Source organism: Canis lupus, chromosome 9 (assembly GCF_011100685.1).
Source record: "Canis lupus familiaris isolate Mischka breed German Shepherd chromosome 9, alternate assembly UU_Cfam_GSD_1.0, whole genome shotgun sequence".
Taxonomy (NCBI): Eukaryota; Metazoa; Chordata; class Mammalia; order Carnivora; family Canidae; genus Canis; species Canis lupus.
In genome coordinates, this window is record NC_049230.1 from 46,336,344 (window position 1) to 46,349,115 (window position 12,772).

Genomic DNA, 12,772 nt, shown 5'->3' on the forward strand with positions numbered 1-12,772 from the left:
AGGGGTCCTGGATCGAGCCCCCGTCATCAGGCTCCCTCCTTCAAGGGGAGTCTGCTTCTCACTCTGCCTCAATCCCTGGCTTGTGCTTAACACCCCGCCCCCCCCCGCAATCAATCAATCAATCAATCAATCAATTAAATCTTTAAAAAAGAAAACAGAAAATAATGCACAAGGACAAGGATGTGGAGATACCGAAATCCTTGTGTGCTGTTGTTGGGAATACAAAATGATGCAGTTGCCAGTAGGGTGGCTCCTCAAAGAACTGAAAATAGAATCTAGCAATATGATCCTGCAATTCCACCTCTGGGTATATTATCAAAAGAATTGAAAGCAGGGTCTTTTTATTTTTCTTTTTTAATATTACTTGTTTATTCATGAGAGACACACAGAGAGAAGCAAAGACATAGGGAGAAGGAGAAGCAGGCTCCCTGTGGGGAGCTGATGTGGGACTCAATCCCAGGACCCTGGGAATCACAACCTGAGCCAAAGGCAGATGCCCAACCACTGAGCCATCCAATCTCTGAAAGCAGAGTCTTAAGGAGATTTTTGTACACTCACATTCATGGCAGTATTATTCACAATGGTCAAAAGGTAGAAGTGTGCACTAACAGATAAAATGACAAAATACGGTATATATATACAACTAAGTGCTCTTCAGTCTTAAGGAAGAAATTCTGACACAAGCTGCAACATGGATGGACCTTAAAGATATAATGCTAAGTGAAATAAGCCACAAAAAGACAAATACTATATGATTCCACTTACACTGAGTACCTAAAGTAGACAAATTCAGAGACAGAACCTAAAAGGGTAGTTGTCAGTAGTTGGGAGGGACGGGAAAATGGAGAGTTGCCTAAGTAATGGGTTTAAAGTTTTAGTTTTATTATATGTTCTCATTCATTTGGGGAATATAAATAATAGTGAAAGGGAATAATATAAGGGAAGGGAGAAGAAATGTGTGGGAAATATCAGAAAGGGAGACAGAACGTAAAGACTGCTAACTCTGGGAAACGAACTAGGGGTGGTAGAAGGGGAGGAGGGCGGGGGGTGGGAGTGAATGGGTGACGGGCACTGGGGGTTATTCTGTATGTTAGTAAATTGAACACCAATAAAAAATTAAAAAAAAAAAGTTTTAGTTTTGCAAGACGAAGAGAGTTCTGGAGATCTGTTGCACAACAATGTAAATGTAAAATGGGTAAGATGATAAATTTCATTTTATGTATATTTTACAATTAATTTTTTTTCAATTTAAGAAAAAAAATGAAAAAAAAAGAAAAAATGGGCAAAGGATTTTTTTTTAATTAATTAATTAATTTATTTATGATAGTCACAGAGAGAGAGAGAGAGAGAGGCAGAGACATAGGCAGAGGGAGAAGCAGGGTCCATGCACCGGGAGCCCGATGTGGGATTCGATCCCGGGTCTCCAGGATCACGCCCTGGGCCAAAGGCAGGCGCCAAACTGCTGCACCACCCAGGGATCCCCTGGGCAAAGGACTTAAATAAACATTTCTCCAAATAGCCCAAAAAGGTAGCTCAGTATGATTAGTTTTTAGGGAAATGCAAATCAAAACTACAATAAGATACTACTTTAAAATCAACAGGTTTGGGACAGCCCCAGTGGCTCAGCGGTTTAGCGTCACCTTCAGCCTGGGGTGTGATCCTGGAGACCCGGGATCGAGTCCCACATTGGGTTCCCTGCATGGAGCCTACTTCTCTCTCTCTCTCGCTCTCTCTGCCATGAATAAATAAATAAAATCTTTAAAAACAAACAAACAAACAAATAAATAAATAAATAAAACCAACAGATTTGGGACGCCTGGGTGGCTCAGCGGTTGGGCGCCTGCCTTTGGCTCAGGTAGTGATCCCCGGATCCGGGATTGAGTCCCACATCAGGCTCCCTGCGAGAAGCCTGCTTCTCCCTCTGCCTGTGTCTCTGCCTCTCCTCTCAATCTGTGTCTCTCATGAATAAATAAATAAATCTTAAAAAAAAAAAATAAAATAAAATCAACAGGTTTGTAGATAACAACAAAAAAATTCTAAAGTTTATATGGAAAGGCAAAAGATCCAGAAGAGCCTACACAAAACTGACAAAGAAAAACATGGTCAAAAGACCAAATTACCCAACTTCAAGACTTATTATAAAGCTACTGCAACCAAGATAATGTGGTACTGGCCAAAGAACAGACAAACAGATCAATGGAAAGCCCAGAACCACACAAATACAGCGAGCTGATCTTTGGAAAAGGAGGAAAGGCAATTCAATGGAGAAAAGATGATCTTTTCAACAAGCGGTGCTGAAAGAACTGGATACTCACATGCAAAACAATAAATCTATGCACAGACCTTACACCTTTCATAATATGTAACTCAAAATGGATCATAGACCTAAACATAAAATGTAAAACTATACAACTCCTAGAAGATAACACAGGGGAAATCTAGGTAACTGTGGGCTTGGTGGGGAGTTCTTAGATATTACACCAAAAGCAAAATCCACAAAAGAAAGCGCTGGAAAGCTGGATTTCATTAAAATTAAAAACTTTTGGGCAGTCTGGTTGACTCAGTGGTTTAGCGCCACCTTCAGCCCAGGGCATGATCCTGGAGACCGGGGATCGAGTGCCACATCGGGCTTCCTGCATGGAGCAGGCTTCTCCCTCCCTCTGCCTGTGTCTCTGCCTCTCTCTCTCTCTCTTTCTCTCTCTCTCTCTGTCCTTCATGAATAAATAAATAAAATCTTTTAAAAAAAATTAAACTTTTGTTCTGTGCTAAGAAAATGAAAAGATACAGAAAAATATTCACAAAACACGTATCTAATAAAGGACTGGTATTAAAAATACACTCTTAAAACTCAATTAAAAAAAAAAACAAAAAACCAACCTGGGGCACCTGGATGCCTCAGCCAGTTAAGCATCTGCCTTCAGCTCAGGCCATGATCCCAGGGTCCTGGGATGGAGGCCCACATCAGGCTCCTTGTTTAGCAAGGAGCCTGCTTCTCCCTCTCCCTCTGCCTGCTACTTCCCCTGCTTGTGCTCTTTCTATGTCAAATAAATAAATAAAATCTTAAAAGCAAAACAAAAACAGGCATGCCTGGGAGGTTCAGTGGTTGAGCGTCTGCCTTTGGCTCAGGCCGTGATCCCTGGGTTCTGGGATCCAGTCCTTCATCAGGCTCCCCACAGGGAACCTGCTTCTCCCTCAGCCTATGTCTCTGCCTCTCTGTCTCTAATGAATAAATAAATAAAATCTTTAAAAATATATAAATAAATAACCAAACAAAACAATTTAAAGATAGGCAAACGATCAAAACAGACACCTCACCAAAGAAGATACAAAGATGGCAAATAAGCACATGAAAAGATGTTCCATATCATATGTTAAAAATGAGTTAAAATGAGATAACACTACATCATTATAGAATGACCAAAATCCAGAACACTGAGGACACTAAATGCTGATGAGGATACAGGCAACAGGAACTCTCATCCACTGCCTGTGGGAATGCAAAATGGTACAGCCACTTTGGAAGACAGTTTGGCAGTTTCTTCCAAAACTACATACACTCTTATCATACAATCCAGCAATCACACTTAGTATTTATCCAAATCAGATGAAAACTTATGTCCACACAAAAACCACACACAAACATTTACAGCATTTTTATTTAGAGGAACAGAGAAATTATGGTACATCCACACAATGGAATATTACTCAACAATAAAAAGAGCTATCAAATCACAAAAATAACCCTAAATGCAATTACTAAGTGAAACAAGCTAATCTGAAAAGGCTGCATACTGTATAGTTCCAACTATATGACATTCAGGAAAAGGCAAAACTACCGAGACAGTAAAAATTAAGAATGCTAGAGGTTGAGAGGAGTGAGGAGGGATGAATAGGTGAAGGATAGAGCATGGGGAATTTTTAGGATGGTGAAACTACCCTGCATGATACTGTAATGATGGATGCATGTCATTAGAACTGTTCAAATCCACAGAATGAACAAATCAATAAAAGTGAACCCTAATGTAAACTAGCAACTTTAGCTAGTGATAACATATCAATACTGGCTCATCAATTAAAACGAATGTATTACATTAATGCAAGATGTTAATGACAGGAAAAACTGAGAGGGGAGTTGAGGGAGTACACGGGAACTCTTTGTACTTTCTGCTTAATTTTTCTGCAAACCTGGGGATCCCTGGGTGTGGCTCACCAGTTTAGCACCTGCCTTCGGCCCAGGGCATGATCCTGGAGTCCTGGGATTGAGTCCCACATCAGGCTCCCTGCATGGAGCCTGCTTCTCCCTCTTCTGAGTCTCTGCCTCTCTCTCTGTGTGTCTCTCATGAATAAATAAATAAAATCTTTAAAAAAACAATAATAATAATAATTTTTCTGCAATCCTAAAACTGACACACAAAAAAAAAAAGAAAAAAAGGAAAGAGAAACATTAAAGAAAAAAAATGTTTCCAAGTGGGGGGAGAAAACCCACCATGAGATATCACTTTACACTCACTAGGTTGGTCATAATCAAAGAAATGAAAATGTTGGTGGAAAAAAAAAAAAGAAAATGTTGGTGAAAACGTGGAGAAATTAGAACCCTTGTACATTGCTGGTGGGAATGTAAAACGGTGCAGCCTCTATGAAAAAGTTAAACAGAGGGGGTGCCTAGGTAGCTCTGTCAGTTAGGCATTTGACTCTTGATTTTGGCTCAGGTCATGATCTCAGGGTCATGAGACTGAGCCCTGCATCATGCTCCATGCTCAGCAGAGAGTCTGCTTCTCTCCCTCTCTCTCTGCTGCTCCCCTCACTCACACATTCACACTCTCTCTCTCTTAAAAAAAAAAAAAAAATAGGCGTAGCCATGGCAGCCAACGCTACCACTAACCCATCGCAGCTGCTGCCTCTAGAGCTCGTGGACAAATGTATAGGATCAAGAATTCACATTGTGATGAAGAGTGATAAAGAAATTGTTGGCACACTTTTGGGATTTGATGACTTTGTCAATATGGTACTGGAGGATGTCACTGAATTTGAAATCACACCAGAAGGAAGAAGGATCACTAAATTAGATCAAATTTTGCTAAATGGAAATAATATAACAAGGCTAGTTCCTGGAGGAGAAGGTCCTGAAGTATGAATGGATTTCCTTACTCTCTTTTGTCCTATAATGACAACAAAATCGATTTTTTTTTAAGCCTTTTAATGTTTGGATTCTGTAAAGCTAAGTTTCCCGTTAAAGGGAAATGTTTTGAAGATGCATTGTAAATGCCCATTTTTGTAAGTTAATCATTATTATTTTGGAAAAAGAAGAACAGTTCTTCTCTGAAGACAAAAATGTTTTTGGTTAACTGTCAAAAAATAAATAAATAAATAAAATAAACAAACCTTAAAAAAAAAAAAAGGCTAAACACGGAATTACCATACAACCCAGAAATTCCACTCATAGGTATAGACTCAGAAGAACTGAAGACAGATATTCAAATACCTGTATCTCACAAAAGCACTATTCACAACAGCTAAAAGGTGAAAACAATGAAAATGTCCAACTACTGATGAATAAAATATGGTATATCCATACAATGGAATATTATTTGGCCATAAAAATGAAGTACTGAGACATTCTACAACATAAACAAACCTCAAAAACTTTATGCTAAATGAAAGAAGTCAGATGTAAAAGGTCACATACTGGATGATTCCATTTATATGAAACAATCAACAGGTATATCCTGAGAAAAAAGCAGACTAACAGTTGCCAGAGGCTGGGAAGTAGATGAAATGGAGAGTAATGGGTATGGAGTTTCCTTTTGGGGTAATGAAAATGTCTTGAATTAGAGCTGATGGCTGCACAATACTGTTAATGTACTAAAGAGAATAAAAAGTGAATGAAGACATTCAATAGATATAGATGGAAGTGTCTCTATCAACCACACTACTTAATCAACAATTTCAATCCATCATGAAGTGTTAGGAATTTCTTTGAACCTTTTATTGAACATAGGGGAATAAAAAATAAAAATTTTAATTCAAATATTGTTTACAAAAAAAAATAAAAATAAAATAAAAATAAAAATAAAAATAAAACAAATATTGTTTACTTGGGCAATGAAATTTACAGCATTATGAAAACTCTACCAGCTAAATGAGTATGTTAGCTGCTTTATATTTAAATCTTTTTTTTTTTTTTTTAAGATTTTATTTATTTATTCATGACAGACACAGAGAGGGAGAGGGAGAGACATAGGCAGAGGGAGAAGCAGGCTCCATGCAGGGAGCCCGATGCAAGACTCAATCCCAGGACTCCAGGATCACACCCTGGGCCAAAGGCAGGCACTCAACCACTGAGCCACCCAGGCATCCCTATATTTAAATCTTTGATACCTCCCGTTGACCTTCCCCCCTTTCAATTCAATTTCCTTATTAGGGGCTGTTATTAGCTCCCAAGGCTCTCTGATAGAGGCATATTTAGAGGAGTCTGGTAAGACCTAGGAAGATACAATTTAGCACTAAATGCTTCTGCTAAAACTTAATAGGAATAGGGGATAATCTGAGGAAAGGAAGGAAGGATCTCACTACTTAGGGCTTTAAGGAAAAGTGAAAGTTCCCTGGAAATGAGTAACTTCATTCAACAGGACAGGGAAGGAAAGCAAGACAAGATTCAGTGCAGAAGCCTTGGTCAAAAACAGAGTGGTGTTTGGCTATAGCATGAACATACCCTGAGGAACTTAAGTGCAATGAAAGGGGATGAAGTACAGATTCAATTGGAATAAGGAATCACTGACAACTAACCTCTGAAAGTAACAAGAGGAATGTGAGGATGGAAGACAGGAAAGGATATTTTTTAGGTTTAGTGTTCAGATGAACTTTAGCCCCAGGAGCAGAGATGCTATCAAAAGCCATTCTTTCTAAGATACTGCCTGCAAAACACTCCCCATCCATAGGATTGCTTACCGTGTACACTGCCAGCAGAGCCAGCTGGTTATAGGGACGCCCATTCTTGGGAGCAATATGCTGTGCCTTTAGATACCAACTGGAATAGAAAAACAGTAAAAAAATGCTAGCTTCATATCAACACTTTCCCAATTCATCACCTGATAACCCTAACTGCTTAAGACATAAGCTGGAGTGTTAGATGTAGTTGGAGTGGTAAAGCCTGATTACAAAGACCCACAGGGACAGCTGTAGGGCTTCCATATGGGAGGCAGCTTGGGTGGCCCATTGTCCTAACACGGCTTAGCTTAATGCCACAAGGAAAGAGAAGCAATGAACAAGAGGCAAAAGTACCTGCGTGCTTTCCCGTAGTTTGCTGTGTCGTTGGCTTGTTCCCGATACCTAGCGATATCTCCTTGGCAAATCATACATCGCTGGGCACTGATCAAAGCATATTTTACCTTCAGGAAAAAATGATCAGTTAGCAGTATACCCAAGAAGCTCTAACTTCAACCCCAAAGGACAAAGATAGGATCAAAGTGACCAAACAGCATTAATAAATCAGGCACTAGTAGTCCTCAACAAAGTAAAAAGTTTTTAGTCTAAGCTAGGCTAGCAAAAAACATGTGATACAAAATTTAATGAGAAGAAATGACAGAAAAGAGAAGAGGTCATTCTTATTTCATGTCCCAGGTAAACAGAAGAAAACATTCTGAAACCAACAGTCAGGAAACCTAACTATACGAAAGAGTTGTGTGATCTTCCATAGGTCTTTGGGATTGTTTTGGGGACTCAAATTTCTTTATCTGAATACAAAAATACATATTCCATAGGGTAAGTGGAGAGAATAAGTGTTAAATACTTCGCAAATTATAAAGTGATATACAAATACTATGACAACTGTTTATTCTGTTATGTTCCTGTCATCACTATAGTCTCTCTCTCCTCAAATTCTTAATATCACTGCACTGTTACTGCATTACATTCACTTTGCAAAACAATAACAAATCCCTAAAACAATAGCATAGTTACCCTTTACCAAACACCTACAAGAGGGGATCCCTAGGTGGCTCAGCGGTTTAGCGCCTGCCTTTGGCCCAGGGCGTGATCCTGGAGTCCCGGCCCGCGTCGGGCTCCTGGCATGGAGCCTGCTTCTCCCTCTTCCTGTGTCTCCGCCCCCCCATCTCTCTATCATAAACAAACAAACAAACAAATAAATAAATAAATCTATGTATCTATCTATCTACCTATCTATCTATCTTTAAAAAAAAACAACAAAACACCTACAACAGTGCCCTGGACTGGGTAGTTCTCACTCCCTCTCTGTATGTGTTTTCTCACTAATGGGATTTGCATCTGTCCCTCAGTGAGAACACAACAGAGTACACCCTTAACAATCACAAGACACATGTCCAACCAAAAAACCTAAGGAACATCACTTCATAACATACAATTCCACTCTACTTCACACATAAGAAATTAACACATCACTGAATAAAGAACAAAGCCTTCAAGGAGAAGTAGATGTTGCCCTTAGGAAGGCTCATCCACTAGCTAAATAACTAGTTACTGTACATCAACCTCTTAATACATAATAAATGTGTGCCTCAGCAAAGTTATATACCACTATATGCCATATACCTTCAGAGTCCTGACCATTCCACACTTTCTATGAACACCAAGAGCCCTTTGTATTTAACTAATGAAGTACAAAGAAAACAGATTATGTTTCCATACCACAGCATTCTGCTATCTCAATGCAGGGAAGAAAAAAACAAATTTCACCAAAGGCAGCCTGCTATCCTCTGGATAAAGTCCCAGATGATCTAGCTTCTGTTCACCTCTTCAGCACCATTCTCCCCCACACTCTGTCCCTCAGTCAGACTAGACTTTTCTCAGTCCCCCCAACACACCATGCCTCTTGCTTGCTTCAGGACCTGCACATACACTATTTCCTCTCCACAGAATGTTGTAGCATCTTCACATACACCTCCACCTGGCTATAACATCTCAGGTCTTCAGCCCCAGCTTAACTGTGACTTCCTCAGTCTTCCATGATCCTCTCAATTCCTTTATATTATACCACCACCACAATATCCTTTCCAGAAATCACTATATCTGCAATTACTAATACACCATCTATACTCACCCCTAATCAAACTCTAAACTCCATAAGTTGGGATCATGGCTTTCTTGTTCCACAATGAATTATATGTGCCTAGAAAGACACATGGCGGGAAGCCTGGGTGGCCCAGTGGTTGAGCATTTGCCTTCGGCCCAGGGCATGATCCTGGAGTCCCAGGATCAAGTCCCGGATCGGGTTCCCTGCATGGAGCCTGCTATTCTCTCTGCCTATGTCTCTGCCTCTCTCTGTATGTATCTCTCATAAATAAAATCTAGAAGAAAGAAAGAAAGAAAGAAAGAAAGAAAGAAAGAAAGAAAGAAAGAAAGAAAGAAAGAAAGAAAGAAAGAAAGAAAGAAAGAAAGGAAGGAAGGAAGGAAGGAAGGAAGGAAGGAAGGAAGGAAGGAAGGAAGGAAGGAAGGAAGGAAGGGAAAGGAAAGGAAAGAAGGAAAGGAAAGAAAGGAAAGAAAGGAAAGAAAGAAAGAAGGAAAGAAAGAAAGACAGACAGACATGTGGCATGTAGGAGAGTCTCAATAAATACTTGTTGATTAGTAACAGAGTTTGTGTACAGCAATCATCAGGAGTAGAAAGACAAGAGGAAGTCTCTGCTCCATAAATCATGTGCACTTTTCTAATGAGTCTTTAACCTCTTCCTTTCCCCTGACCCTTTCCTCTCAATATAGAAGTCTCTACCAGCTTAAAAACAAACTTCTCAGGGGATCCCTGGGTGGCTCAGCAGTTTAGCACCTGCCTTTGGCCCAGGGCATGATCCTGGAGTCCCAGGATCGAGTCCCACATCAGGCTCCCTGCATGGAGCCTGCCTCTCCTTCTGGCTGTGTCTCTGCCTCCCTCTCTCTCTCTCATTAATAAATAAATAAAATCTTAAACAAACTTCTCTTGACACTATGTTCTCTTTTATTTATTTATTTATTTTTAAAGATTTTATTTATTTATTCATGAGAGACACAGAGAGAGAGAGAGAGACAAAGACACAGGCAGAGGGAGAAGCAGGCTCCATGCAGGGAGCCCAATGTGTGACTCGATCCCGGGTCTCCAGGATCACATCCTGGGCTGATGGTGGTGCCAAACCGCTAAGCCACCAGGGCTGCCCTATGTTCTCTTTTAATTACTATCTTCCCTCCTTGCATTCACAACCAAAATTCTTACAAGAATGGTCCAATATATTACTCCCTTCTTGTATCTACTGTCTCACTTCTTATTCTCTGCAATTTGTCTTGCATCCTCTCCAATTGAAATAAATTGGGTAAATTCATCCAATCCAATGGACACTTTTAGTAATCTTAACATTCAATGACTCTATAACACTTAGCAATTCTACCCACTAACATCTTGAAATCTGATCCCCCTCGCCCCACTCTGGCTGACTGGCCAGTATCCCAGTATCCCAACTTCTGCTTCAACTATCACTTATAGATTGATGACTTCTGAATCCGTATCACCAACTTAGCTCTTTCCCAAGCTTTGAACAGACCAGAACATTCATCTGCTTATTTTCAAGTTCCTCCATTTATGTAAGCCAAAACTGAACTAATCTCTTCCTTCCCTGCCACTCTCCTAGACCACAAGCTGGGAGATGATATAGACTCCTTATGCCTCCTATCTCATCATTCGCACCAAATCAGCCAGCAAGTCAACTCTACTTCCCTTATATATTTCCAATTTGTCTCCTCTTTTCCACTTCCACTATCTCTACCTTAGTTCAGGCCTACAACCTGATTCTCCAACCTCTATTCTTGCCCAAACTCCTCTACTATTTGCCAGAATGACTGGTTCTAAGAAGAAATCAATCCATGGCTCTGCACTACTTTCAGAATAAATTCCAAAGTCTTCAGTATAGATACCAAAGTTTCTGATCTATCCCTTTCTACTTCAGTTTTACCTCCTGTAACAGCCCAATGCCACATTACAAAAACCAGAATACTGAACTTCTTACACTTTCCAACAAGCCCTGATTCTCTCCTGCTGTGCCCTATACTGCCCCTTCAACTCCTAGTTGTGTTTCAAGACTTGATAGTCTCTCAGAAGTTCCCCTTGACACCACCAGTCTGAATCAGAGCTACTTCACTCTATGCCCCTTCCACACTGTATATGTAACATTACCATAGTACTTACTACATGATTATTACTGGTTTACTTGGTCTGTTCCTCCACTGGACTGTATCTTTCTTTTTTTTTTTTAAAGATTTTATTTATTCATAGAGACACAGAGAGAGAGGGGCAGAGGCACAGGCAGAGGGAGAAGCAGACTCCACGCAGGGAGCCTGACGTGGGACTTGATCCAGGGTCCCCAGGATCACACCCCAGGCTGCAGGCGGCGCTAAACCGCTGCACCACCGGGGCTGCCCTGGACTGTATCTTTCATTCTGTACCTCAACATCCAGCACAGTGCCTAGCACAAAACACTAGACAAATGCTTACTAAACGGATGATTAAATTTAAGATAAAGAAGCTGGCTTACTGTCTTGCGTAATGGCTTGCTGCGAATGGCAAGACCATCCATGTAGTCCTCCAGTTTGAACTTGTAAGTAACCTGCAGCTTCTGAAGCAAACTATCAAAGAAGTCACTACCCTATAAAGACAAAAAATAAGAAACAGCTGAATCAGGCTGTTGTGATCCAATCTACCTACCAGAAACTAGGACAAATAACCTGTTCACAGTTCTGCTAATGTTTATTCATCCCATGTAAAGAGAGTATACACAGTATTTAGTGGTCACCAACTAAACACATATTCATAGCATAAGCCCCTTTTTGAAAGCCCAAATGATTTTCAATTGTTTTAAAAATATGAACACACATACACACCACAGACACACTTTCTCTCCCTACAGCCACCAACCCCCCACCACCAAATAAGACATTCAGAAAATTTCCAAGCTCAGAACTAACTCCAATTGCCAATAAGTTATGGTCCCAAGGAAAGCAACAAGGTAGGGTAGGCCTAAACCCAAGAAAAGAACATAAAGTTTTTGTCAATGTTCTGCTATAAATCATCGTATTTCAGGTGATAAAAACCCATCACAACTATAGATACAGAATGCTAAAGCCTTTATCCTGAGAACAAAAAGATGATGGTTTACCTCATCCAAGAGCTCCAAAAGTCTGTTCCGAATCTGCTCTGGGTTCTCAACATTCGGATCCTTGAGAAGCTGCCTGAACTTCTCAATCACCTGATAGAAAGCATTCTTCCACAGGATCTGATCCACATTCTGATTATCAGAGAACTCAATATCTAATAGGATACAGCGCTCATATAGCTGCAGCAGTTCAGCTCTGGAATAAAATACATGCAACTTCTAGCTCCACATGTATCACAAGAAAGGCTAGATCCAAGATCCAAGCTTCTTGCAAATTAAACACCTTCCTTCACAGGAAATCCAAAATGCCACCAGGTATAGTACTCATTTGACTTTTCATTCTACACAGCAGAATGTCATTCTACAGACAGTTATGTCTAGTAGTTTTTCCCCATATGCCTCCACCTAAATTTAACAGCTGAAAGATCTTTGCCACAAGCTATATGTTGTTCACTTCTTGGCATTCTGGAAAGTCTTTCCATTTCCAGATTCCATGTACTCCTAAAGATTTTTTTTCTTAAAGAAAAAGTGGGAAGCATCATTTCTAAGACTAGAAACAAAATTTTGTTATTTTTCCAACTGTCCCTTCCTTTAAAAATCAATGTGAAAGGGATTTAACACCCAGT

The 12,772-nt window shown here is 40.1% G+C and overlaps 1 protein-coding gene and 1 pseudogene across 8 annotated transcripts in view; one reads left to right on the top strand and one right to left on the bottom strand.

Moving 5' to 3' along the window:
• The window catches only part of SMG6 (SMG6 nonsense mediated mRNA decay factor), a 243,419-nt gene that overhangs the window by 226,071 nt on the left and 4,576 nt on the right, over positions 1-12,772 (bottom strand). For all 8 annotated transcript variants that reach the window (XR_005364773.1, XR_005364774.1, XM_038548499.1 and 5 more), the window contains exons 3-6: positions 12,150-12,342; positions 11,529-11,639; positions 7,282-7,388; positions 6,949-7,027 (exon numbers count right to left, since the gene is read on the bottom strand). Coding sequence is in view for 6 of the 8 variants with exons in the window: in XM_038548499.1 (XP_038404427.1) it covers positions 6,949-7,027; positions 7,282-7,388; positions 11,529-11,639; positions 12,150-12,342 (490 nt within the window). In the remaining 2 variants the exon portion in view is untranslated. The remainder of the gene's footprint in view (positions 1-6,948; positions 7,028-7,281; positions 7,389-11,528; positions 11,640-12,149; positions 12,343-12,772) is intronic.
• LOC610939 lies at positions 4,858-5,306 on the top strand (annotated as a pseudogene).